This window comes from Rhinoraja longicauda, chromosome 12 (genome assembly GCF_053455715.1).
Source record: "Rhinoraja longicauda isolate Sanriku21f chromosome 12, sRhiLon1.1, whole genome shotgun sequence".
NCBI lineage: Eukaryota > Metazoa > Chordata > Chondrichthyes > Rajiformes > Arhynchobatidae > Rhinoraja > Rhinoraja longicauda.
In genome coordinates this window covers 43,618,869-43,644,809 of record NC_135964.1, presented here as the reverse complement: position 1 = coordinate 43,644,809, position 25,941 = coordinate 43,618,869, and the positions used below count along the sequence as shown (strand labels likewise).

At 42.0% G+C, this 25,941-nt stretch overlaps 1 protein-coding gene across 1 annotated transcript; it reads right to left on the bottom strand.

Moving 5' to 3' along the window:
- Positions 1–498: 498 nt before the first annotated feature.
- zbtb21 (zinc finger and BTB domain containing 21) lies at positions 499–25,226 on the bottom strand. Its single transcript, XM_078409638.1, has 2 exons — positions 24,955–25,226; positions 499–5,647 (listed from the first exon to the last, which is right to left on the bottom strand). Exon 2 carries the CDS (start codon positions 5,645–5,647, stop codon positions 2,408–2,410), a length of 3,240 nt encoding a protein of 1,079 aa, XP_078265764.1. The 5' UTR covers positions 24,955–25,226; the 3' UTR covers positions 499–2,407.
- Between the last annotated feature and the right edge of the window lie 715 nt (positions 25,227–25,941).

Here is a 25,941-nt window from a genome sequence, read left to right as displayed (position 1 = left end):
TTCCTTGTCTTTTGCCAATATGATTACTTCGAACTACTTACAGGATATTCTCTGCACACTCCTAAATATAGGCCATTCTTGCTCCTCAGTGTAACATTGCTTTCTTACTTCCTGGATGTGGGCCAAGTCATAAAGGATTAACTAAAATGAAAAGGAAGGCTAGTGCTGAAGGTTAGCAAGAACAATGTATTGATGATGAAAGCATCATTGACCATAAATAGTTGATGATTTCAGATAGACTTGGCCTTGCTTAGCTGACTGTTATAGACTTTTCTTCAGTTGATTGACAAAATTACATTTTAAAATTAAGAGTGGACCAGTTTTGTTATATGAGTAGCATAATTTAAATAAAAAACCCCAATATTTGGCACTAGAATTCAAACTTAAACGCAAACTGTTAGCAAAGATTATAAGGAATAATATAAAGACCTGCTTGTTTACTGTAATAAATGACATCTACCTGGAAATAATGATTTAAAAAATGCCAATTGCTGTTAATTTAATCATTTAATTCTGTTTATAGTACAAAGTTCATTAAAGCAAGAATCAAGTTTAAAAAGTCCAAAGCAGCAAAATATATATTGTCCTTTAACATATTAATTCAGAGAGTAAATGTGTAGCTACAATGAAAAGTTGAACAACTTGATTTCCTCCAGTAACAATGGAATGAAAGATGGATTTTGCAATGATAATTATGACGTTACATATATTAGTAATAGTTCTGGCAATATTAACATAAACTTTCTAATTTTCTTTATGAATGGGATGAGAAAGACTTACTCTGGTCCTCCACATCAGTTTAATGTAAATCACAACTGGATGCAGATCAAGAAAATCAGATTTGTTATGATTTTTCTGGTCTGAACATGCCAGGATGATAAGGTACTATCCCTACAGCGAAATCCTATCATACAATTCATATTTGAATGTCAAACAAAGGCTAACCAGATGTCTTTCTATTAGTTCCATGTAAAAAAAAACACTTCATTACACAAAACATACTCATGACCTGAGGTGGAAGGTATTGAATGACAGTTTGTCACAGGCAGATTCTGTGAAAAGTTAAATTCTTAGAATCTGGCATTAATTCAATGGCCAATAAACTGACCACTCTCCTGCACAACACTACTGGCCTTCCTGAGTATATTCAACAAAAACAAACCCAGTGTATTGCTCCATTTCCTGTGCCACTGCATTTCACTGTTACCTCAAAACGTTAATAAAAATATTTTCAATTTACTACAAATCGGCCTGATTTTGTACATAATTCTGAGAGACCTATCCTCTTCCATGATATTGTTTATCATCATTATTAGAAAATCATTATTTCACTAACTTTGAATTCACTGTAATTAAGCAAACAAACTGAACTTTGCTCATCACAAGAAGGAGAACTAACAGTGGGAGTATGTACAGGACTGCGTCCACTCTACTGTTCCCTATCGAGGTTTCTGTCTTTATCATTTGCCATCCATTACGTAATGAAGGTTCTTGGATGTGGTTCCTTTCTCACCATTTAGAACTTCCATTTTGGACCTGGCCACAGTACAATGTATCTTTTAAGAATGTCACCGTGTACTTCAAATCTCACAATGGAATCACTTTTTTTTCAGTGGGTACAGTATACAAATCATTAAATGACTTGAGTGTTAGCACATGAAAAGAGGATAATCTCTATCCTTCTCTGACTAGGTTGCAAACTAGTTTTTTTTAAGACATCTCAGTTAAAATGCTGTAGATTGTCACCCCTGGTACTAACTAGGAAAGAGTGATGGACAACCACGCTTCAGTTTCTCCTCCTAACCTTCAAACTAGTTTGAGGCTCATTTGTTGCAGGAGATCCCAATAATTCCAAGAAGTTTTTGGCTAGTTAAATCTACACTGATTGATCATTGGATTGCAACACACACCATAGGCTTTAAACCATTGTGTTCATAATCATACCTTTGCTGTGCTTGAAAAAATACAACTTTATAGTTGAATCTACCGAATAATCAATCTGTCAAAACAACTGAAATTGCTTTGAAGTTACTGAAATTTCATGTTATTCAAGTTTAAAAACAAATGATAAGCAGCCATCTCAATGCATCAGCTGGTTCTGCAGTATTAATTGAAACAATGATTCTGTAATACTGGCAAACTCCCATCACATAAAAAATATGCTTCCATGTAGCACCGGAGTAACAAGAAAAATTGATTAAAAAAAAAATTCTAAACATTTTACTTTCTTCTATCAGTTTATACCAGCTTTATATATTACTTTACAGCTTTCTTACCCAACTCTTTATTTTACTAAACATTTGGAGAACAGATTGTACATTGTATTGCCTTATATTCAACCTCTTTGCACCTCTATAGATAAATCTAGTGGAATTCCAAAGATATCATGGGAAATTTACATCTCGTCTCAGTTGTGAGTCTGTTCATGGCTCCACAAACTGAATGCGGTCTTGAAAGTCCTGCGGCAAAATTTGCACATGAACGGCCTTTCAAATGCAGCTCCTACAAGAGGAGGAGCTTGGGAAAAAAGTGTATCTGATGCCTGTGGGCTGCTGGACCTATCCGAGTGATTTGAGAGGTATTCAGGCTCAGGAGAGTGCTCCCGGTGCGGTGGCGGAAGAGGTGGTGGAGAGGGAAGAGGAGCATGTGAGGGACTCCTTGCAGGCTTGGAGAATTCAAGATGGTTTGTTGACTGAGAAATATGAGAGTGGAAGTGGCTCCAGAGACGGAAGTTGGTACGGAAGGCCTTGTGGCAAATGCGGCAGATGAACGGCTTAACAGTGCAAAGCAATTCCTGGTGTCGCTCCAGCTGCTTGTGTATCGTGAAGATCTTGCCACATTTTTCACACGGCCAAAGTCCACGTTCTCCTTTGCAAGTCAGGTCCTCTGGCTCCCCACTGCAACTGTTTGATTCCGAAGCCAAGTCTTCCAAATGGATAGGGTTAGTGGATACTGCGTCAGGTAAATTATTACCTTTAGTGTTTGCATTTCTGTGGCTGGAGACACTCAGATCTTCAGGAAAGCAAGACGAATCTTCAGAGTCAACATACATAGGTTCCGAAGAATCACTGCATGCTTCGTCTTCCTTTGAGGTACTTGGGCTAGCAATGGAGTTCTCTACAACTTCAGTCTGAGCTTCTTTTGCCAAGACACCATTGTGACATGTTGTATCCAGGCAAGATTGTTCTCCTGAGGCCATTGTATTTTCATTATGGACTTCGATCTGATGACGCCAAATGCTGAAGGAGGATTTAAATGTGCGTTTACACTCCAGACAGGTTAGTTTTTTGTATTCACACTGACTTTCGTGCTCTTGCTTTAGTTCTTTGGAGCAAAACCGAAGACTACAGTAGCAGCACACAGTAACATTCCTACAAATCCTCTCATGTTTTGTCTTCTCTGTCATTGATGGCATCTTGGCATTACAATGCTCGCATTGATGTTCAATAATATCTTCACTCTCAATTATATCTTCACTCTCAATTTCAGTAATACATTGTTCTTTTGACTTGAAATCCTTATTGTAGAGCTTGCAAACAAAAGGCTTCTCTCGTGGGTGGGTCTTCATGTGTTGCCTGTAACGTGACAGGAAGCGGTACAGCTTTCCACATGTTGTGCATATGTACACACCTTTAGTTGTAGACTTTAAATTCTTTTTGAATCCTTGTTCTGACCGGAGGCTTGGGTAACTATGAGAGATCTGCTTTCGTCGCAACTTGTGAAACAGAGCCTTCTTGAACTCCCTTTCACGTATCCTATCACTTCGTTTCTTTTGAAATTTTTCTTCTGAGGGGGGACAGGAGCTGGTAGTTGCTGATGGGTTGATAAACACCCCATGTTGAGTTTGGCTGTGTGTCCAAACTTTGAAATTGGTAAGAAATCTCTTGTGGCAGATGTCACAGACATATGGCTTATCTGGATTATGGTACATGTCAATATGGCGGAAAAAGCCGGCTGTAGATCGGAATACCTTGAAACAGGTTGTGCACTTGAATTGCTTCCCAGTTATTGCTGATTCGGGATCCGAATATTCATCTTTGTTCTCATCAGTCTTCAACAGATCTTGATTAGCCTCATCTGTACTAGAGCTTGAACTTTCTACAACATTTTGTGTGATATTGGGAGAATGCTGGAAAGATTCTGAATTCTCAAAGGAAAGCTTTGCATTTTCAGCCTGGAATTTCCTTTTCACTGGCAGCATTGATGTCCTTCTGTTCTTCTCGACATTTTTCACTGCGAATTCCTTACTGGTAGATGGCAATGTTTCTCCAGCAGTAACTTGAATAACATCAGATGTATCTGAGACAGGGCTGCAAGGCTCTGCTTTTATTTTAACAGCAGGTGGTAAAGAGATGTCCTCAGCTTCCGAAGGCTGAGATACACCAAGCTGTTTTGGGCGAGAAGTTTGGCCAACCTGAGGCTTATCTTTTTGAAGTTGTTGTTTCATTGAATTTGTTTTTAACAGTTTTTGAGAAGATACATCACAAACCAACTCCAGAGATTCAGGCTTACACACTGATGATCCGTAATTCATCTTTTGATCAAGAGGAGAAGAGTAACAAGGGACTTGACTATCCATTGATAATGACCTCCGAAGCAGACTTTTCACCAATGGACCACTGCTGACAACATTCTGGGTGTTAGACTGCCATCTTGGGGGTTGAACAATGGGCTCCACCTGAGTGAAATATAGAAGATTATTCTCTTCAATTCTACCAGGATTTGCTGTGTGCCCAGACTTTTGTTGGGAATATGTAAATCCTGTAGTTCCATGAAATGAGAATGCAGGTGTTAGTTGTGGCCTAGTTAAAGACTTTCCATTGACCAAGAGATCAGTCAGGCTTTGCCTTGTATCAGAAACGTTTCCACTGAGACTTGAAGTACCATCCACACTCATTGAACTTTTCCTATCCCACCAAAACCTCATCCTACTATTTTGAGTTTCCAGAGATTTGATGGCTTCATGGTACTTTGTGTCACCCAAGGCCCCATGCACATCCAACAGGTGAGTTGTACCAACATCTCTGGGCATAGCACTGGAATTTGCCTTTAGGGCATTCATCAAAGATGAGGATTCAAAACTGTGCCCTGGTTCTTCCTCCGACGTTTCCTTTTTCTGATTGGGATCCTCTTCCTTTGCTTCAGATTCAATGTTATTTTTATCAAGGTCATTGCGAGCCTGACATACAATGACACTCCGTGGCTGGGAGCTACCTCCATCATCAAGTTTGCTCACCTTTTTAATAGTAGTTGGTGTGCACGACATCTGAGGTGTCTGTGATGGAATGCTGGTTAGAAAAGAGATACCAAGGTTGTTACCCAGATCGTGTATGGATGCTAGACATTTTTTCTCAATGAAAAGGGATGAGGAGTAGATATAGTTCAGAACATTCTCAAAAATAGGCGCTTCGCAGAGATCCAGTTGGAAGACCGATTGGCTCTCATTTTCTTTCTTCGTAAACAAAGCCCGGAAGTAGTCACTGCTGGCAGCTAAAACATTCTTGTGCGCCCGGAATTTGTGGTCACCAACAATAAGGACTACATCGCACAGTTGGCCTTTTAGACGATCTTCATTGAGTGCGCTCAGGAGAGTGATGGCATGTGCTGGATTGATGTAGTGAAGTAATCCTTCCATGGTCTGCTCCATCTGCAAAAGAACAGAACATCAAATAAATACATATGAGAATAAAGCAGTTCCAGACTCGGGTACACCAAGCACAGAAAAAAACATGTTTATCTACATTCCAAAAAAAGAGCTTTAAGGGATCACAACATTCTCTGTCAAACACCAGTGCAAATCTACAACTATGCTACTGAACAGCTTAAGGACCATAGTTAACTGAGTCATGTAGAAGCAGTGATATCTATAAATCACGAAAGTCATCAAATTTGAGCTTGACTGATATTCTTGTCCAATTAAATGGCATATGTTGAAGAAATGATGCAGTGGATTTTGGAGATGCATTTGCAGAAGGTGGAGGGAATTAATGTTTATGCTAGGGGTGAGAAACTAATCAAGCAAGCTGCTTTGTTCAGGATGGTGTTGAAGTCCTTGAATGTTCAAGGAACTAAATGTGTCTGGTAAAGGAAGTGTATTACATTACAATTGACATGTGCAGATTGAGATGGAGTCAGTGGATAAGCATAGTTGATAGTCAGAACCTTTTCCCCCAGAGTGGAATGTCCATAGCTATTAGGTGAGAGGGAGAAACTTTTATGGAGATGTGTGGAACAAGTATTTTATACTTTGGGTGGTGGGGGCTTGCAACACAATGCCACTGTGATGGTGGAGGCAGATACAATAGTGACATTTTTAGCGGCTTTTGGATAGACACATGGAAATGCAGTGAATAGAGAGATATGGATCATGTGCAGGCCGATGAGATCAGTTCAGCTAGGCATCATGTTTGGCACATATATCGTGTGCTGTGCTGCTCTATATTCTATAAGTCACATGCTACAGAATACCAAGTCTCTGACTTGCACTTTCAGCCAAAGTATTTATGTGGCTAGTCCAGTTAAGTTTATGGTCAATGAGGACCCAAAGAACATTCCTTCCTCAAGCTCTTCCAAAAGAAAGATCCTCAATTCCCATCGACTTCCATCATACCAACATTTCTTGCATTCAGTCAAATACTAACTTGATGTCAAGGACAGTCCTCTTTTCTCACCTCTCAAAATGTATCTGCTGTAGCCAGTCCTGGACCAAAGCTATAATTAAATATTGAGTGGATAGTGTTTGTGAAACTCTAGATAGGCTTGAGTGAGCAGGGTATTAATCTGCAATTGCTAACTGAAAGTAATCCATTATCTCTTTGCTGATCGAATGCCATCTGCCTTTGAGTACTTGGTATAAGTTAAACAAGGGCTCAGTACTGCTGCAGAAATATTGTTATTTCATCGCCTTTGTTACATCCAATCGACCCACAGTTTCTAAAAAGACTGACAAGTGTTATCCACTGAGCTCTTCCAGCTAAAGATGGCAGCAAATATTTCAATCTTCTCTTTTGGACGTGTTGGGGTCTGACATCATTGAGGCTAAAATAGCTCATGAAACCACTGCCTTATTAATGTTTTCCATCATTTGTATTTTTTTTTTAGGGGGGAGGTCATCTGACTTTTAACCGGATCATTTCGTTGCATGCTTGTGCAATTCTACAATTGAACATAATGCTAACACCCGTGCAACATCGTTTAAGAGTAAAACAATCACTATTCGCTTAATATTTAGCTCACCAGTTTCTCAACTAACAAACCAAATCCTCTAAGTTGCTTGAGCTCCTTAAGAGAGGATATACTCAAATTGGATGCAGTTCACGAGAGATTCATTAGGCTAATTTCTGGGATGAGAGCTATCCTATCAACAATGGCTAAAAAAGTGAGATATATACTCTTTGAAGTTAAGAAAGAGGGGTGATCTCTTTGGAACATACAAGGTCCGAAAGGGGAATGACGGGGTAGCTATTGAGATGTTTCAATTAGGAGGAGATTATTGAACAAAGGAATAGTGTGAATAGTTACAAGAGAATAGTGTGAATTGAAAAACAAAAACAAAATTTCTTCTCCCAGCGATGGCGAATCTCTGGAATTCCCTACCAGGTAGGACTGTGGAGGCTAGATCACAAGATATTTAAAGAGATATGGGTTTGAGGAAGGGTGTGTCTATCTTAGGTTTTTTAAATTAGGCAAAACTGGCACAGTAAGGAAGTTAACCCTTGGGTTGGATGAACTGTGATCATACTGATCAAAAGAGCAGACTTTAAGGCCAGGACTCTGCCTCTATTTTCTTGTGTCCGTGCATCCATTATACTAATTTGAATCATAAGATAATAGAAATCTTTTCCAGTCCTTCATTCTTCCAACAGTTTTGCTTCTTTATTTTTTCCAATGTTTGATGAGCACAAACTACATGATCGGAAGAATTGCAGAAAGACTTCAAACCCATGAATAGATCGCAAACTTTAGAATTACTCACTGCACTACTGGGTAATGGTGCAGTGAGTAATTCTTAATCATACTTATTTCTCAGATATTAGTCATTGATGATTTCCTGACACAGAGGGAGGTGGGTATATGGAATGAGCTGCCAGAGGAGGTTGTTGAGGCAGAAACGATAACATTTAAAAGACATTTGGAGAGGTACATAGATAGGAAACCTTTAGAGGGATATGGACCAAACATGGGCAGGTGTGACTAGTATAGATGGGGCAAGCTGAGCCAAAGGACCTGTTTCTGTCCTGTATGACTCTTTGACACATATTGTCGATAGTGAAAATCTGACAATAAATGACCATCAAATCTGACAATAAATGACCATCAAAGTCAGAAACGTTGGATATTTATGTGTGTTCAATAATCTATATACTAAAATTCTCGTGATCTGGATGTCCTAGTGCATCAGTCACTGAAAGGAAGCATGCAGGTACAGCAGGCAGTGAAGAAAGCCAATGGAATGTTGGCCTTCATAACAAGAGGAGTTGAGTATAGGAGCAAAGAGGTCCTTCTACAGTTGTACAGGGCCCTAGTGAGACAGCACCTGGAGTACTGTGTGCAGTTTTGGTCTCCAAATTTGAGGAAGGATATTCTTGCTATTGAGGGCGTGCAACGTAGGTTTACTAGGTTAATTCCCGGAATGGCGGGACTATCATATGTTGAAAGACTGGAGCGACTAGGCTTGTATACACTGGAATTTAGAAGGATGAGAGGAGATCTTATCGAAACGTATAAGATTATTAAGGGGTTGGACATGTAAGAGGCAGGAAACATGTTCCCAATGTTGGGGGAGTCCAGAACAAGGGGCCACAGTTTAAGAATAAGGGGTAGGCCATTTAGAACTGAGATGAGGAAAAACTTTTTCAGTCAGAGAGTTGTGAATCTGTGGAATTCTCTGCCTCAGAAGGCAGTGGAGGCCAATTCTCTGAATGCATTCAAGAGAGAGCTGGATAAAGCTCTTAAGGATAGCGGAGTCAGGGGGTATGGGGAGAAGGCAGGAACGGGGTACTGATTGAGAATGATCAGCCATGATCACATTGAATGGCGGTGCTGGCTCGAAGGGCCGAATGGCCTCCTCCTGCATCTATTGTCTATAATATGAAGTATACCAAAAGATGACATTGGCATGGACTGTTGTCGGATGCAAACTGTATGTCATTCTTCCTACATATTTACAAATAAAATGAATCTGTAAAATATTGAATTTTCCTTTTAATTTAGGATACTAGTGAATTCCTAGATTTGTTTCCTGCCTCGATTCCTCCAGATAATCACCTCCAGATATATATCATATGATAGTCTGTTAAAAGCTTTTAAAAACTACTAGACAAAGTGGACCCGTTGGGCCCAAACCTCTCCTGCATTGGTGCAGCACCCTGTCCTCCCATCCCCCTCCCCTCAACCCCCCCTCCCCTCAACTCCCTCTCCCCTCTCCCTTCTCCCCCACTCCCCCCTCCCTCCTCCCCTCCATTTAAACTTTAAAATGTGAATAACTTTAAAAATATAACACCGATTTCAATAAAACTACTTGCATTATCACTAAAGTGACAATGGTGAGTAAGGTGGGCCTAAAATTGTCGCGCTATCGTCTATCGTTTTGGCTGAAGTTCAGTCACAAACAAGATAACAAACGAGAATTTTAGTATATAGATTATTGAACACACATAAATATCCAACGTTTCTGACTTTGATGGTCATTTATTGTCAGATTTGTATCTATGTCATGCCTGACCAAATCCCAAAACCGTGCTTAGTGTTGTTTCAATGTGATACTGCTCTACACTCTTTTCAGTTTAGCACCAGACAGTCTGATGCAAAACAATTAGGTAGCACATTTCAGACAATAGTGGGGAATATCACAAAATAAGAGACCTTGTGGAGCTTTGTGCACTTCATTGGTGATGAACTACTTTACTTTGACAACTGTGGTTGCCTCGCTGCAAGAATGCAATCTTCAATTTTAAGGTTGGGGTTAGAATGATATTCAGGTCATCAGTGATAGGAGCAGAATTAGGCCATTCGGCCCATCAAGTCTACTCTGCCATTCAATCATGTCTGATCTATCTCTCCCTCCGAACCCCATTCCCCTGCCTTCGCCCCATAACCTCTGACAGTTTTGGTAAACAAACCTGGCCTTCATCAGTCAGAGTATTGAGTATAGAAGTTGGGAGGTCGTGTTGCAGTTGTATAAGATTTTGGTGAGATCACATTCAGAGTATTGTGTTCAGTTCTGGGTGTGAAAGGAAAGATGTCGTCAAGCTGGAAACGGTGCCGAGAAAATTTACGAGGATGTTGCCGGGACTCGAAGGTCTGAGCTACAGGGAGAGGTTGAGCAGGCTGGGACACTATTGCTTGAAACAGAGGATGAGGGGTGATCTTATAGAGGTGTACAAAATCATGAGAGGAATAGATCGGGTAGATGCACAGAGTCTCATGCCCAGAGTAGGGGGATCGTGGACCAGAGGACATGGGTTTAAGGTGAAGGGGAAACGATTTAATAGGAATCTGAGGGGGAGCTTTTCCACGCAGAGGATGGTGGGTGTAAGGAACGAGCTGCCGGAGGAGGTAGTTGAAGCAGGGACTATCTCAACGATTAAGAAACAGTTAGACAGGTACATGGATCAGACAGGTTTGGAGGGATATGCACCAAACACAGGCAGGTGACTAGTGTAGATGGGACATGTTGGTCGGTGTGGGCAAGTTGAGCCAAAGGGCATGTTTCCACACTGTATCACTATGACTCTAAAAGGTATTTCCATATTCAACATATTAAGCAAAAGTTTATTCAAAACATATGCAACAGGGCAAGAGTATTTGTGTTGCTGCTTTCAGGGAGTTATGGACTTTAACTCCAAGATCCCTCTGTACATCGATATTCAGAGCATTTTAAATTTCTCTGGCTACAAAGAGAGTTACACAAACCAAAAGACACAATATTAATACTCTACAATGACTGAAAATCGACTCCCCATGCATATTTTTGATGTGGTAATACATTACAAGTATACAATAATTTGTTATACCTCTATAGCAATCATTACTTTTTGGGAAAAATAACCTGCAATAAACATCAGACAGAAACATATTCTGATTTAAAATTCCAATAAAGATCTCAGAATCAAAATGAGGCTAATTACACAGTTCTATTTTAAGAACCATTTTCCAGTAGCTATTTTAGTTTCTCATTTTTGATTAGTTCAGTTTCATTATACTTTTTTCCCCCTGTTTTTTTGTTTTATTTTTGAGGTAATTTTTTGGGGAAAAATTGAAAGGTTTCTACTTTTCATTTCTCAGAATTAATTATTTAAAAAAATTCCTTTACTGACCTTTATTTTGATCAATAGATAAATCATGAGGAGAATAGATAAGTTGGATGGCCACAGTCCTTTTTCCCCATGGTTAGGAGAGTTTAAAACTAGAGGGCATAGATTTAAGGGGACAAGAGAATGATTTAGGGGAACTGAATAGCAACCTTTTCACACAGAGGGTACTAAGATCAAGTGGACTCATTGGGCCCAAACCTCTCCTGCATTGGTGCAGCACACTGGAAAATGTGGAGGTGTAATTGATGAATCAGAATAATCCAAATATGGTTAATTTTCCTATAACACGAGCCACCTAGCAGAGAGTGAAATTTATACACTGTGATTAATTTACACCTTCGAGACAGAGGAAAAGACTTGTCCAATACATCATTACAGCTTTTGGAAATATTGCAAAGTGCTTCACAATACTTTGAAATGTTGCATTATGTTTGCCTTGCGTAACAATTCAGCAGTAATCTATTGTCTGCGAAGTGCCTTGAATTTTTCTTTTATGGTTCATTTAGTTAAGGAATTACTTAATCTGAGGGGAGAAAATATGTGGCTGCAAGACATTCCCAAACCATCCCAAATGTTCAGCAATCCTACAGAAAAGACATGCTGATTTGTATCCGAACTGTGCCTAAATGTTGGATTTGTAATAATGGAAGCTCTCAAATTTCACTAATCAGACGGATGACTGATGGAGGATCCCGCCCCAAAGCCCTATTAATTTTGTCCAGAGATGCTGCCTGACCTGATGAGTTACTTCAGCATTTTGTGTGTCTCTCTCTCAAATGCACTACTCAATTTCTTTAACTGAATTCAGTTCAATCAATTTAATGAATTAATTATAATAAAAATAATTATTATTATCCCATCAATAATTCAGCCACTAAAGAGGTTGATGCAGTAAAAGTGAATGGAAGATTGGGTATCTCTCTTGCATGCAAAAAAAAAAATATCGCCAAAGATTAATTACAAACTCAGTCAGTTAACATATTTTGCAACTTTTCACATGTTGAAGTACTAACTGCATTGGATGCGGGGCATAAAGAATGCCAGGAAGAGATGCTACTCCTTTATGCAGTTGCATCGGTACAATTATATTTTCATCAACAGAGCCCACTGCAACATCAACTCACCAGTCACTATTTCCATTGATGAGTCAGTCACACAAGTGTGATACGTTATAAGTGGCAGCTGTCCAAAAGCACAGTGACTTTTCCACTTTTTTCCTGTAAACCGCAAGAGGTTGCAAGTTTCTCATGTGTTAACAAATCTAGGTTAAAGTATTGTTTGAGCTGACAAGGAGCAATAAGATATATTTATCTGAAAGTGTACAGAGGAATGCTTATTTCAATTTCATTGGTCACCAGTCACCTGGCTACATGGAATAAATTCTTTTCACCACTTCCTTACTGAAGGCAGGACGTCTTCATATTAAAAAAAGTAGCAGCTGTCTACAGAAAGAAAAAGTCATGTTGATTTCTAAATGCGCGTGGCAGCAGTAAGGGAGGTGGAGTTTGCCAAGACTTCTGCAAAAGAAATCTTGGCAGACTTTAACTAGGCCATCTAATTTGCTCTGTAGGCATTGATGGAAACTAAACCCAGTCCATTACAAACAGATGTAAAGCCTTCTCTTGCCTACCCTCCATTCACATTAATAGTGGCAGTACCTAACTGAACTGAAATGTTTAAATGCTGCAGCTCAATACAAAGGGATCTTGAACCTTTCATGGTATGCTTTCAGATTTTTACACTGTTGATAAATAAATGATAACTGCAGTCATTCTAGGGATTACATGAATTAAGGCAGAGGATCGATCACCCAAGTTCTTACTGAATGGTGGTGTAATCTCAAAGGGGCTGTTTAGGCTACTTCCACTTCCATTCTTACATTAAAGTTAGACACAAAATGCTGCATCTCTGGGGAAAAGGAATGAACCATAGAAAAACGATCAATCATCTAAAATCAGTACCCTATTCCTTTTTCCTCATCTCAGTCCCAAATGACCTATCCCTTACTCTTAAACTGTGACCCCTGGTCTGGACTTCCCCCAACATCGGGAACATTTTTCCTGCATCTAGCCTGTCCAATCCTTTAAGAATGTTATATGTTTTTATAATATCCCCTCCCATCCTTCTAAATTCCACTGAATAGAAGCTGAGTCGACACATTTTTTCATCATATGTCAATCCTACCATCCTGGATATTAACCTGGTGAACCTACGCTGTACTCCCTCTGTAGCAATAATGTCCTTCCTCAAAGTAGGAGACCAAAATTGCACATAATACTCCAGGTGCGCTCTCACCAAGGCCCTTTACAACTGCAGTAGGACCTCTTTGCTCCTAAACTCAAATCCTCTCGCAATGAAGACCATTAGCTTTCTTAGGAGGCAGGACAAAGAAAGGATATAGGTGGAGACAGGATGATAGGATATAAGCTCCTTTCTCCACCAAAGACTGTTGTTAAGATTTCCTCTGGGAATGGCTTTCTCAATTTAAAATATTTGTTGAAAAGTATGCTGCCACTGCTGATTTATCATCAACCCTTTTCATCTGATTTTCAGTTTTGGCTAGACTATTCATACCTCATATCCAAGTAATTATCTTTAGGTTTAATACTCCAGTCTCGGATTTAAGTTGTACACTCTCAAATTGAATGTGATATCCTATCACATAAACACTACTTTTTCCTAGAGGGTCCTTACTGCAAGATTCTTAATTAATACTGCCCCAGTGCACATGGCCATTATAAAATAGCCTGTTCCAGGGAATTGTCTCAAATGCATTCCAAGAATATATGTCTTCACTTAACTTTCTGAAGATGAAGGCCAACAATTAATTTCTTGTTTTTTTACTTGATGTGAGAAACTAGTTTCGAGCAATTTAGTATACAGTGAAACTTTATGGTAATCCAATGTCTTTAGACTTTAGAGATGCAGCACAGAAACGCCCTTCGGCCAACCGAGTCCACTCCGACCAGCGATCACCTCATACACGAGCACTATTCTATGCACTCGGAAAAATTTACAATTTACAGAAGCCAATTAACCCACAAACCTATCCATGTTTGGAGTGTTGGAGGAAACAGTACACGTGAAAATCCACGTGGTCACAGAGAGAACGTACAAATTCCATACAGACAGCACCTGTAGTCAAGATCAAACCTGGATATCTGGCGCAGTAAGGCAACAACTCTACTGCTGTGCCACTGTATCTATGGGACTTTAGTAGTGTGGGACTAACAGACTGAGACTAACTCCCCCCCTCCCCCACCTCCAGTTTAAATTCCATTTGGAATATTTTGGAGGACCAAGAACCAAGAACCAAGATCTTCCAGAATATTAGATGTTACTCTTACGATATAACTTTATTTATAGGAGGGAAATTGATCTGCCAACAGTCATAAAAAAACACAGAATACATGAAACATGAAATTAAAGTGATGAATGGAAAGGCTTGGGGGATGTGCAAAAAAGATTGAGGAGGTGGGGGGGGGGGGGGGGGAGTTAGTCTCAATCGACCCCATGACGGAATGGGGAGGAGTTGTAAAGTTTGATAGCCACAGGGAAAAGGGATCTCCTGTGGCGTTCGGTCCTGCATCTTGGTGGAACCAGTTTGTTGCTGAAGGTACTCCTCAGGTTGACCAGTGTGTTATGGAGGGGGTGAGCTGTATTGTCCAGGATGCTCTGCAGTTTGAGGAGCATCCTCCCCTCCAAGACCACCTCCCATGAATCCAACTCCGCCCCCAGAACAGAGCCAGCCTTCCTGATGAATTTGTTGATCCTATTGGCAGCAGCCTCCATCCTGCTGCCCCAGCACAAGGCAGCGAAGAAGATGGCACTGGCTACCACCGATTGGTAGAACATCTGCAGCATCTTACTGCAGATGTTGAAGGAACGGAGCCTTCTCAAAAAGTACAGCTGGCTCTGTCCCTTCTCGTACAGGGCCTCAGCGTTCCTGGATCAGTCCAGTTTACTGTCCAGGTGCATACCGAGGTATTTGTACTCCCTGGTAAATTGCACATCCACACCATTGATGGAGACAGGGGACAGGGGTGTTCCTCTCCTCCTAAAGTTCACCACCAACTCCTTAGTCTTGTCAGTGTTGAGCTGCAGGTGATTCAGCTCACACCATTCAACAAAGTCGTTGACTACACCTCTGCATTTAGCTTCCCTCCCCTCACTGATGCAGCCCACAATTGCAGTCATCTGAAAACTTCTGCAGGTGGCAGGAGGCGGAGTTATATCTGAAGTCCGAGGTGTAGATGGTGAATAGGAAGGGAGGGAGGACCATCCCCTGTGTTGCTCACCACCATGTCCGAGACACAGTTCTGTAGCCTGCCATATAGTGGTTGTCCAGTCAGATAGTAGGTGATCCAGGACACCAATGGAGCATCCACCCGTATCTTTATCAGTTTGCTCCCTAACAGTGCAGACCGGATGGTGTTAAAAGCACTGGAGAAGTAAAAAAAACATGACTCACACAAAGCTTCCCGGCTTATCCAGATGAGCATCGGAACGATGGAGTGGGTGGATGATGGCATCCTCAACCCCCATCTTTGTTTGGTAAGCGAACTGCAGGGGGTCCAGGTAGGGTTTAACCGTGGGTCGCAGGTGAGTTAGCAGCTGGAGGAGCTGGGCGCGTCATTGGAGGAGCTAGTCATTGGAGGAGCTGGGCGCGTCCCCTTTGGTACAGGAACCAGGCAGGATGTCTTCCACGTCACAGGAACCCTCTCCAGGCTCAGTCCCAAGTTAAAGATATGCTGGAGCACTCCACACAACTGGCTGGCACACGTCTTGAGCACCCTAGGGCTGACATCATTGGGACCCTTGGCTTTGCCTGGGTGGAGTCTGCTCAGCTCCTTCCTCACCTTTTGGCTGCACAGATGCTGCTGAGTTCCTCCAGCAGTTTATTTTTTGGATAAAAGCTGAATTTGCCTGCAGAGTCAGGCGGAACATCAGTTGTATAAATGTACCAATCTGACAACATTCCTTGATTCCAATCTCGCAGTCAATCACTCCCCCCTGGTTTTACCTGCAATTCCAGTTGCTTTCACTTTCGATCACCTTTGGCGAGCTTGGGGACATTGGTTTGATTTTCTGATTTATTTGGAAACCATCAGATTCAGAAGATTTGTCAAAATACCTGAAGGATGCAAAATGTACTTTATGTGGAAGCACTTACTTTAATTTCCGGTGTGTGATTGCTTTCATGCTTTGTTCCTGTATATTTGTGCAATACATTCACACCTTAAAAATCAATGTTTATCAATCTGAAAAGTCATTTGATTTTCTTTAAAATCACCAGATTAAACTTATCTGCTGCTGGCAATCCATAAGAAAAACACAAGTGCATTTCACATTCAAAGGAAATTTGAGGTGTTGCACACTCCAGATTTCACACCTAATGTGCAAAAACATTCTAAAAATAACGTTATTCCATTTTGTTCTGCCTCCCACTGTTAGAACTAAGAGTGTATAAGAACATGGCAATCTGTTCATTCGCCCACCAAAAAATATGGAACACTCAAATGTTTCTAACTACTTTTTTTCCCCATGTAAGTATCAAGTTAGTAAATAGACTGTTGAAGTAAGAGACAAAAACTAGGCAATTGATTTTAGAATATGCCCAGAGACTCCAACTGAGCTGACTGCTGGACTGTATTTATTCACAAAATGCTGGAGTAACTCAGCAGGTCAGGTAGCATCTCAGGAGAGGAATGGGCTCTCAGACTGAAGAAGGGTCTCGACCCGAAACATCGCCCATTCCTTCTCTCCTGAGATGCTGCCTGACCTGCTGAGTTACTCCAGCATTTGTGAATAAATACCTTCGATTTGTACCAGCATCTGCAGTTATTTTCTTATACTGACTGCTGGACTGAGTACCCAACATACATTATTATTAACCTCAAAACATCAGCATTGCCAAAAGAAGGCCCACAAAACCAGATATTGGACCCTACCTCACAACCAACATGATAACTCCAAGTCCACAAGAGTTGTAAAATATCCACAGATTCAGGGATGCCCTGAAGGCTGTATAATTGACACATCTTCTGTAACTAGAACTACCAGGATTGCTCTAATAAAAGTGACCAGATCAGGATCTATTCAATGATCAGAAGCTCTACCTTTCCTCAAGGGGAAATACTCAGCTCTGTTGTCACTTGAGAGCAAAACAATCCAAGACCAAAAGAATACTGAGTGGATGAAGAGTGCAGGGAGTTCAGCAAAAACTCAGTTCACATGTACAACATCAAATTCCAAAAGCACATATTTTACGCCAAGCTGTCACAGGAAGAGAATACCACGAGGGTGGAACAGATTCAAGGATGTGCTCAGGACTCTACTAAGAAATTAAATATGTCCAACTGATTCCTGGGAATCTCTGCCCCATGCCTCTTTTAAGTAGAGAAGGGAATGCTATGAGAACATCGCGGCATGTATCAGGGGCACACTCAGCTACTGCATTTGCGCCACCCACTCGCCCGGTCAACCCTATCTGTGGAAGCATTTATGGTTCCCTCATTGTCTTCATTATCCATCTCAGAATACACAAAAAGGGTGCAGATGCAAGCAACTTTAATCCAAAGGCAAGGCGTAGAAAATACGGTGGATTCAAAGTACAAGTTTTGTGTGTTTACAAAGAACTTGTATATCACATGGATGCTAAATTTTGGAATGTAAATGTGCCTAGAGCTGTCCTGATAAAATAATGAAATACAGGAAAGGTTGCTCCTTCATCAAAACGGTTTCTTTATTTTAACTGTGACCAGACTCTGTCACATGAAATTCTTTTGAACAATGATGGTGTTTGTCTGGTCATCCATGGATGACCAAATTTGTAATACATTCCTCAGAACTACTTCCGTAATTCCCAAAGAACTAAAATGTCCAAGCAGTGTTAAATAAGAAGGAATGGCAGATGCTAGTTTAAACCGAAGATGGACACAAAAAGCTGGAGTAACTCAGTGGGACAGGAAGCATGGGTGATGTTTCGGGTCGAGACCATTCTTCAGACAGATAATAACATGTTTGTGATTTTAAAAGAGTCTGTCATTACAATCCATCAACCATTACCCCCACAATTCCATTACTATTTTTATGGAATATAATTTTTGTTTTGGCTTTACTGTACATTATTCCAACTATTCCTATTAAATTCATCACATCATTAACTCATCTGTTGTTATATTTGCGGCTAAAGTAAATCAATTTCACTTGAGATAATAAGCATGTCTAGTATTATTCCACTAAATAGAGTAGAAATGTGACCATGTCATCTGTCTCCTAGAACAAATTTGATATAGGTTCACTAGACACGAGTCTTAGTATATTCGTGTCACTGGTACACAATACCTCCTTTCCCTACACAGGATAACAAAAATGCAGAATTTTGCACCTTTTAAGATTGTTTTAAAACTAAAACTATTCTTTTTGGAACATAGTTAAGATTTTTTTAAAGTTTGCTCTTTCAGTAGATCCTGACTTACAAAAGTTGACTTTCTTTAATCGCCTCTGGTTCTAAATCTAAGATCTCACATTGGTGCAACGGCCAAGACCCTCGGACTATCCTTGATCGTACTTTGCTGGCTAAACGTTATTCCCTTATCGTGTTCCTATACACTGTAAATGAATCGATTGTAATCATGCATTGTCTTTCTGCTGACTGGTTTAGCACGCAACAAAAAGCTTTTTACTGTACCTCTCGGTACACGTAACAATAACCTGAACTGAACTGAGAAAGCACATCAATGCCTCTACTTCCTCAGGAGACAAAGGAAATTTGACATGTGACTACTACCAATTTCTACAGATATTTTGTGGAAAGCATCTTACTAGATGCATTACAACTAAGTTTGGGAACTGCTCTGCCCAAGACCGCAAGATATTGCAGAGTTGTTGCACAGCCCAGTTCCCTCACGCAAACCAGCCTCTCCCCCTTCCTACCACCGACTCTATCCTCTACTCGTGCTTCTGCGGCAAATATTCAAGGACCATTCACATCCCAGTTGTTCTTTCTTCCCTCCTCTCCCATCAAACAGGACAAGCCTTGAAAGCACATATATAAAGGCACTTTCTCTGTAACTGTAACACTATATTCTGCATTGTTTATTTTTCTCTTTGACTACCTATTGTAGAACCAGTCATAGTCATAGAGCATGGAAACAGACTCTTCAGCCCCACTTACTCAAGCCAACCAAGATGCCCCAAATAAAATGGTTCCATTTACCTGCATTTGGACCATATTCCTTCAAACCTTCCCTTCCCACGCGCGTGTCCAAATGTCTTTTAATTGTTATTGTACTTGCCTCAACTCTGGCTCATTCCATATACTCACCACCCTCTATGTGAACAAAATGACCCTCGGGTTCCTACTAACTCTCTACCCTCTTACGTCTTTGCCCTCTAGTTCTTAATTCCCCAACCATGCAAAAAAGGCACTGTGTATTCACCATATCCTACCCAACCTCTCCCTATAGCTCAGGCTTTTGAGTACTGGCAACTTTTTCGTAAGTCTTCTCTGCGACTTTTCCAAATAAAAATTCTCCGGCTGGACAAAGCCTCGCATGACCAAGATGTTTATGTCCACTATATATTTAACAATTTACTCTAATTGCAGTTATCATTTGCCTACTCATCATGTCCTTGTTACTTTAACATGCAGAATTATCATCATGCATATCCAATGCAATAAAAGGAAAATATAATTGCAGCTAAGGAAGTCTGATCAAAGATATGGCGATACTGTTACATATTTATCCGTCGCAAAATTCAATGTTAAGTTTTTCCATTTTCTAAATTTTAATCTTGGAAAATTCAGAAAATAGTCTCCCCATCTTAAATCACAATCAGCCCATTAAACCGTAATCCAAGATTATCATTTGACTCTGGAATTTGCCTTGTTTCCCGAATCAGGATGTATAATTTATATCTAGCTGCTTTTATGCTGGTCTCTACCAATAGTCTCGGGACCTAACAAAAAAAAATCACCCAGTCTTACAATCATCTATTTCCTTTTGATTTCCAACTTTGCAATTGCGTTATGTTAATGTATCAGTTTTAGGACTCTGATCTTAGACAAGGGCTGCACAATGGCACAGCGTTAGAATTCCTGCCTTACAGCACTAGAGACCCGGGTTCGATCCCGACTACAGGTGCTGTCTGTATGGGGTTTTCTCCGAGATCTTCGGTTTCCTCCCACACTCCAAAGACATACAGGTTTGTAGGTTAATTGGCTTGGGTTTGTATACTTGGTAAAAGTGTAAATTATCCCTGGTGTGTGTAGGCTTGTGTTAATGAGTGGAGGGCAAAGGGCTTGTTTTCATGCTGTATCTCTCAATTCTGATGGAATATCTCCTGCTTGATTTGATAAGTGCACTTTCAATAACTCACAAGCTGAACACTGTCATGGACCAACTAGCCCACTTAACTGCCATTCAATCCACTGAAATATGCAACCTCTCTACCACTGGCACATGCTAGTGTGCACCATATCCAAAAAACATTAGTTAACCCCAATGCTTCAGACAGAATTCAGATGAAACCTCTCTTGCCTTCGAAACATCCTGATGGTTACATCCTGCATTTGTAAAGAATTAAAAGTTAAAATTTCACGTCAAAGACTTGATCAGAACTGGGGAAGGCGAAAAGCAAGTTAGTTTAAACTTGTCTTTTATGCAGACAGCAAATATACACGTGTGAAATAAAATCGATGCACAGAGCTCAATTTCAATTTAATATTGGTCCTAGTGAGAATAAAAATACACAAAATAATTTGTAGTAGAATAGACTACCTTAACCTCAATTTCAAAAAAGATTTAATGATTATTAAATGGTTTATAACAAATCTCAGACAAAACAGACAGCAAATCTATCCTCCCTGCTCAACTGATTCATAATGTGGTTTAAGTTTATTGAGAATTCTTAAGAAATGACATTAGAAAAACGTGTAGGAAAAATAAACTGCAGATACTGGTTTAAATTGAAGGTAGACACAAAATACTGGAGTAACTCAGCGGGTCAGTCAGTATCTCGGGAGAGAAGGAATGAGCGACGTTTTGGGTCGAGACCCTTCTTCAGACTGATGTCAGGGAGGGGGCAGGACAAAGATAGGATGTAGTAGGAGACAGGAAGACTAGTGGGAGAACTGGGAACGGGGAGGGGATAGAGAGGGAAAGCAGGGACTACCTGAAGTTAGAGAAGTCAATGTTCATACCGCTGGGGTGTAAACTACCCAAGCGAAATATGAGGTGCTGTTCCTCCAATTTGCACTGGGCCTCACTCTGACAATGGAGGAGGCCCAGGACAGAAAGATCAGATTGGGAATGGGTGGGGGAGTTGAAGTGCTGGGCCACCAGGAGACCAGGTTGGTTAAGGCGGACTGAGCGGAGGTGTTGAGAGAGGTATCACAAAATGCTGGAGTAACTCAGCAGGTCAGGTAGCATCTAGGAGGGATGCTCCTAGATGCTGCCTGACCTGCTGAATTACTCCAGCATTTTGTGATACCTTCGGTTTGTAACAGCATATGCAGTTATTTTCCTACGGAGGTGTTGAGAGAAATGATCGCCAAGCCTGCGCATGGTCTCGAAAAATGTGTAAACGTGGATAATGTTTTTTTTTAATCACCCCGCCCCCCACAGGAACGAAGGCTAGTCAGTTCCTTGAGCCTGTTCAGCCATTCAGTGACGGCTTTTACACCTCAACTCGACTCGCTATCTATATTCCTCCAAATTGTACCTGTCGTAGAACTGTTACTCTGCCTAAATGTAAAACAGACGTATAACTAGAACAACCGTGCAGAATTCAGGCTGCAGGTCTTGGATGAACACTCCTTAAAAAACTTTCACACTGTTTTCTGTCAAAAACTGTAGTTTCATGGTTAATTTCAAATGCAATGCTTCAAAGCTTTGAAAATACTCCGTGTAAAACAAAGCAGATTTGGAAATGCTGGAGATAAATAAAGGCTGGGGCGAGGGCAACAAAATGAAGAAAATACCACGTGGAGGAAAAAACTGCAGATGCTGGCTTAAATCAAAGGTAGACAAAATTCTGGACTAACTCGGCGGGACAGGCAGCATCTCTGGAGAGAAGGAATGGGTGATGTTTCGGGTCGAGACCGTTCTTCAGAATTACTTCAATGGAAGAAAATACCATTCCTTCACCACACATCCATGTCCATTTTCATATAGAAAGGAGCTGCAGATGCTGGTTTACACTGCAGATGGACACAAAATGCTGGAGTAACTCAGCAGGTCATCTATATACTAAAACTCTTGTTTATTTGTTCCTGAACTACAGCCAAAACGGTACACGATAGCGTGACAATTTTAGGTCCACCTTACTCACCGTAGTCCCTTTGGTGCTAATAGAAGTTTTATTGATATTGGTGTTATATTTTTAAAGTTATTCACATTTTACAGTTTAAATCTATCTCCTAGGGAGGGAGGGGGTGGAGGAGGGGAGGGAGGGAGGAGGAAGAATAAGGGGGGGTTGAGGGGGATGGAGTGGGGGGCAGGGGGGAAGGAAGGGAGGGGAATGTGGGGAGAGACAATAGACAACAGGTGCAGCAGGAGGCCATTCGGTCCTTCGAGCCAGCACCGCCATTCAATGTGATCATGGCTGATCACTCTCAATCAGTACCCCGTTCCTGCCTTCTCCCCATACCCCCTGACTCCGCTATCCTTAAGAGCTCTATCTACCTCTCTCTTGAATGCATTCAGAGAATTGGCCTCCACTGCCTTCTGTGTATACAAGCCGAGTCGCTCCAGTCTTTCAACATATGATAGTCCCGCCATTCCGGGAATTAACCTAGTAAACCTACATTGCACGCCCTCAATAGCAAGTAGTTTTTAAAAGCTTTTAACAGACTATCATATGATATATATCTGGAGGTGATTATCTGGAGGAATCGAGGCAGGAAACAAATCTAGGAATTCACTAGTATCCTAAATTAAAAGGAAAATTCAATATTTTACAGATTCATTTTATTTGTAAATATGTAGGAAGAATGACATACAGTTTGCATCCGACAACAGTCCATGCCAATGTCATCTTTTGGTATACTTCATATTATAGACAATAGATGCAGGAGGAGGCCATTCGGCCCTTCAAGCCAGCACCGCCATTCAATGTGATCATGGCTGATCATTCTCAATCAGTACCCCGTTCCTGCCTTCTCCCCATACCCCCTGACTCCGCTATCCTTAAGAGCTTTATCCAGCTCTCTCTTGAATGCATTCAGAGAATTGGCCTCCACTGCCTTCTGAGGCAGAGAATTCCACAGATTCACAACTCTCTGACTGAAAATGTTTTTCCTCATCTCAGTTCTAAATGGCCTACCCCTTATTCTTAAACTGTGGCCCCTTGTTCTGGACTCCCCCAACATTGGGAACATGTTTCCTGCCTCTTACATGTCCAACCCCTTAATAATCTTATACGTTTCGATAAGATCTCCTCTCATCCTTCTAAATTCCAGTTTTCCAGAGAGGGAAGGGAGGAGGAGGAGTGAGAAGGGAGGGGGAGTGAGAAGGGAGGGGGAGTGAGAAGGGAGGGGGAGGGGGGAGTGGGAAAGGGGAGTGGGGAGGGGGGAGTGGGAAAGGGGAGTGGGGAAGGGGAGGGGGAAGAGGGAAGGGAGGGGGAGGGGGAAGAGGGAAGGGAGGGGGAGAGGGAAGGGGAGGGGGAGAGGGAAGGGGAGGGGGAAGGGGAGGGGGAGAGGGAAGGGGAGGGGGAGAGGGAAGGGGAGGGGGAGAGGGGGAAGGGGAGGGGGAAGGGAGAGGGGGAGGGGGAGGGGGAGAGGGAGGGGGAGAGGGAGGGGGAGGGGGAGGGGGAGAGGGAGGGGGAGAGGGAAGGGAGAGGGAAGGGAGGGGGAGAGGGAAGGGAGGGGGAGAGGGAAGGGAGGGGGAGAGGGAAGGGGAATAGGGGAGGAGACGGTGCTGCACCAATGCAGGAGAGGTTTGGGCCCAACGGGTCCACTTGGTCTCGTTGGAAGTTAAATGTCGTATGGGTGGGGGGGGAGCTCCAGTAATGCAAGAGCAATACAATAATTGGGAATCTCTTAAAGTCCTTCGTTTTATAAAGGATAAAAGTTAGTGCACACAAGAGTAATAAATAGAAACGAAAGGCAAGTGACAGTGAGTCATTGAAACGTATATTCATCCTGATTGCCTTTCACTTTGCTATATATTCCCTTATCCCAATATATTCAACAGCAAACACCCCACACGATACAGGCATGCGCAGTGTTGGACAATCTTTCCCCCAAACAGCCCAGGACCAGGCCCGCCGCGCATGCGCCGGGAGTGGGCTATGTCACGTACCTTTTTGACGCATGCGCAATGAAGTATAATCCTTTCCAACCCGCGGCCGGGACCGCCGCGCTTGCGCAAGGCGAGGCGGATCCATATTGACGCATGCGCAGTACCGGACAATCCCCCGCTCAAGCTGCCCATCCCCGGAGCTTGTTGACGCATGCGCAGAGGACGACGGACGGGCGGCCGTCGCTGATGGACGACTGAGGGAGGAGGAGGGAGGAGAGCGGCGCCGAGTTACGTCAGGACAGGCCGCGCTTTCCCTCTGTATCCCCTCACACTCACACAGACAACTCTTGAGAACTTCCGGTTCTCCGCCGCAAACCTCGGTAACTACTCACCTTTCAGAGCATGGGGTGGGTTGGGGAAGAGAAAAAAAGTGGCGGTGAAATCGCCAGCTTTCGGTGATGGGGGGGGTTTTCCGCCGAGAAGCTTTAGATGTCGGTGGCGCGCGCCACCACAGTGATTCCATCCATCTTGAATTTGACGTCATGCCACACCAGGGATGAGGTCATTCCCCGCGCCCGCGTCACCGGCGCCGTGCGCTCATTGGCCCGGCCCGCCGCGGCGGGAGGGACCCCGGCTCTTCTCCACGGCGGGATGGACCCCGGCTCTTCCCAGGGCCCCAGCAGGCAGCGCCGCGGCGGGAGGGACCCCGGCTCTTCCCAGGGCGCCGGCAGGCAGCGCGGCGGCGGGAGCGCTTAAAGGCACAGTGGCGAAACGATGGTGGGGGTGGGAGTGGTGGTGTGAGAGGAGAGAGATAGGATACGATAAACTTTATTCATCCCCGGAGGGAAATTGGTCAATTAGAAGAATGTGGAGGGAGGAGAGTGTGGGGGAGAAGACATTGTGGGAGGGGAGTGAGTGTTGTGAGGAGATTGAGGGAATCTTATCAACAATTTTTTACATTTTAATTGCACGGTGGTAAGTTATCGAAGGCATCACATCTCCTTTCCACTTGATAAGAACAGTTTCTACCATCAGGCTTCTGAACTCATAAACACATTTCAAATCATATATGTTGATTATTTTTAATATTGTCTTTTTACCTTACTAATATCATTTTTTAAATCTTATTTATCCTTGGAATATTACTGCTGAGGTAATTGTCTTGTCTAGTCAAATACATTGTCTTGTCAAATACATTTCGTTGTACCGTTGACCCTGTGCCAACCTACATATGACAAATAAAATTTATTATTATTATTATTATTATTATTATTATTGTGTAGCAAGTGTGGAGTTATGGAGTAGAGACACCCCCCAATACAAGAATGCTTGTATATACATCCTGTGAAGATGTGCTGCCGATTTCTCCTTTCTATTTT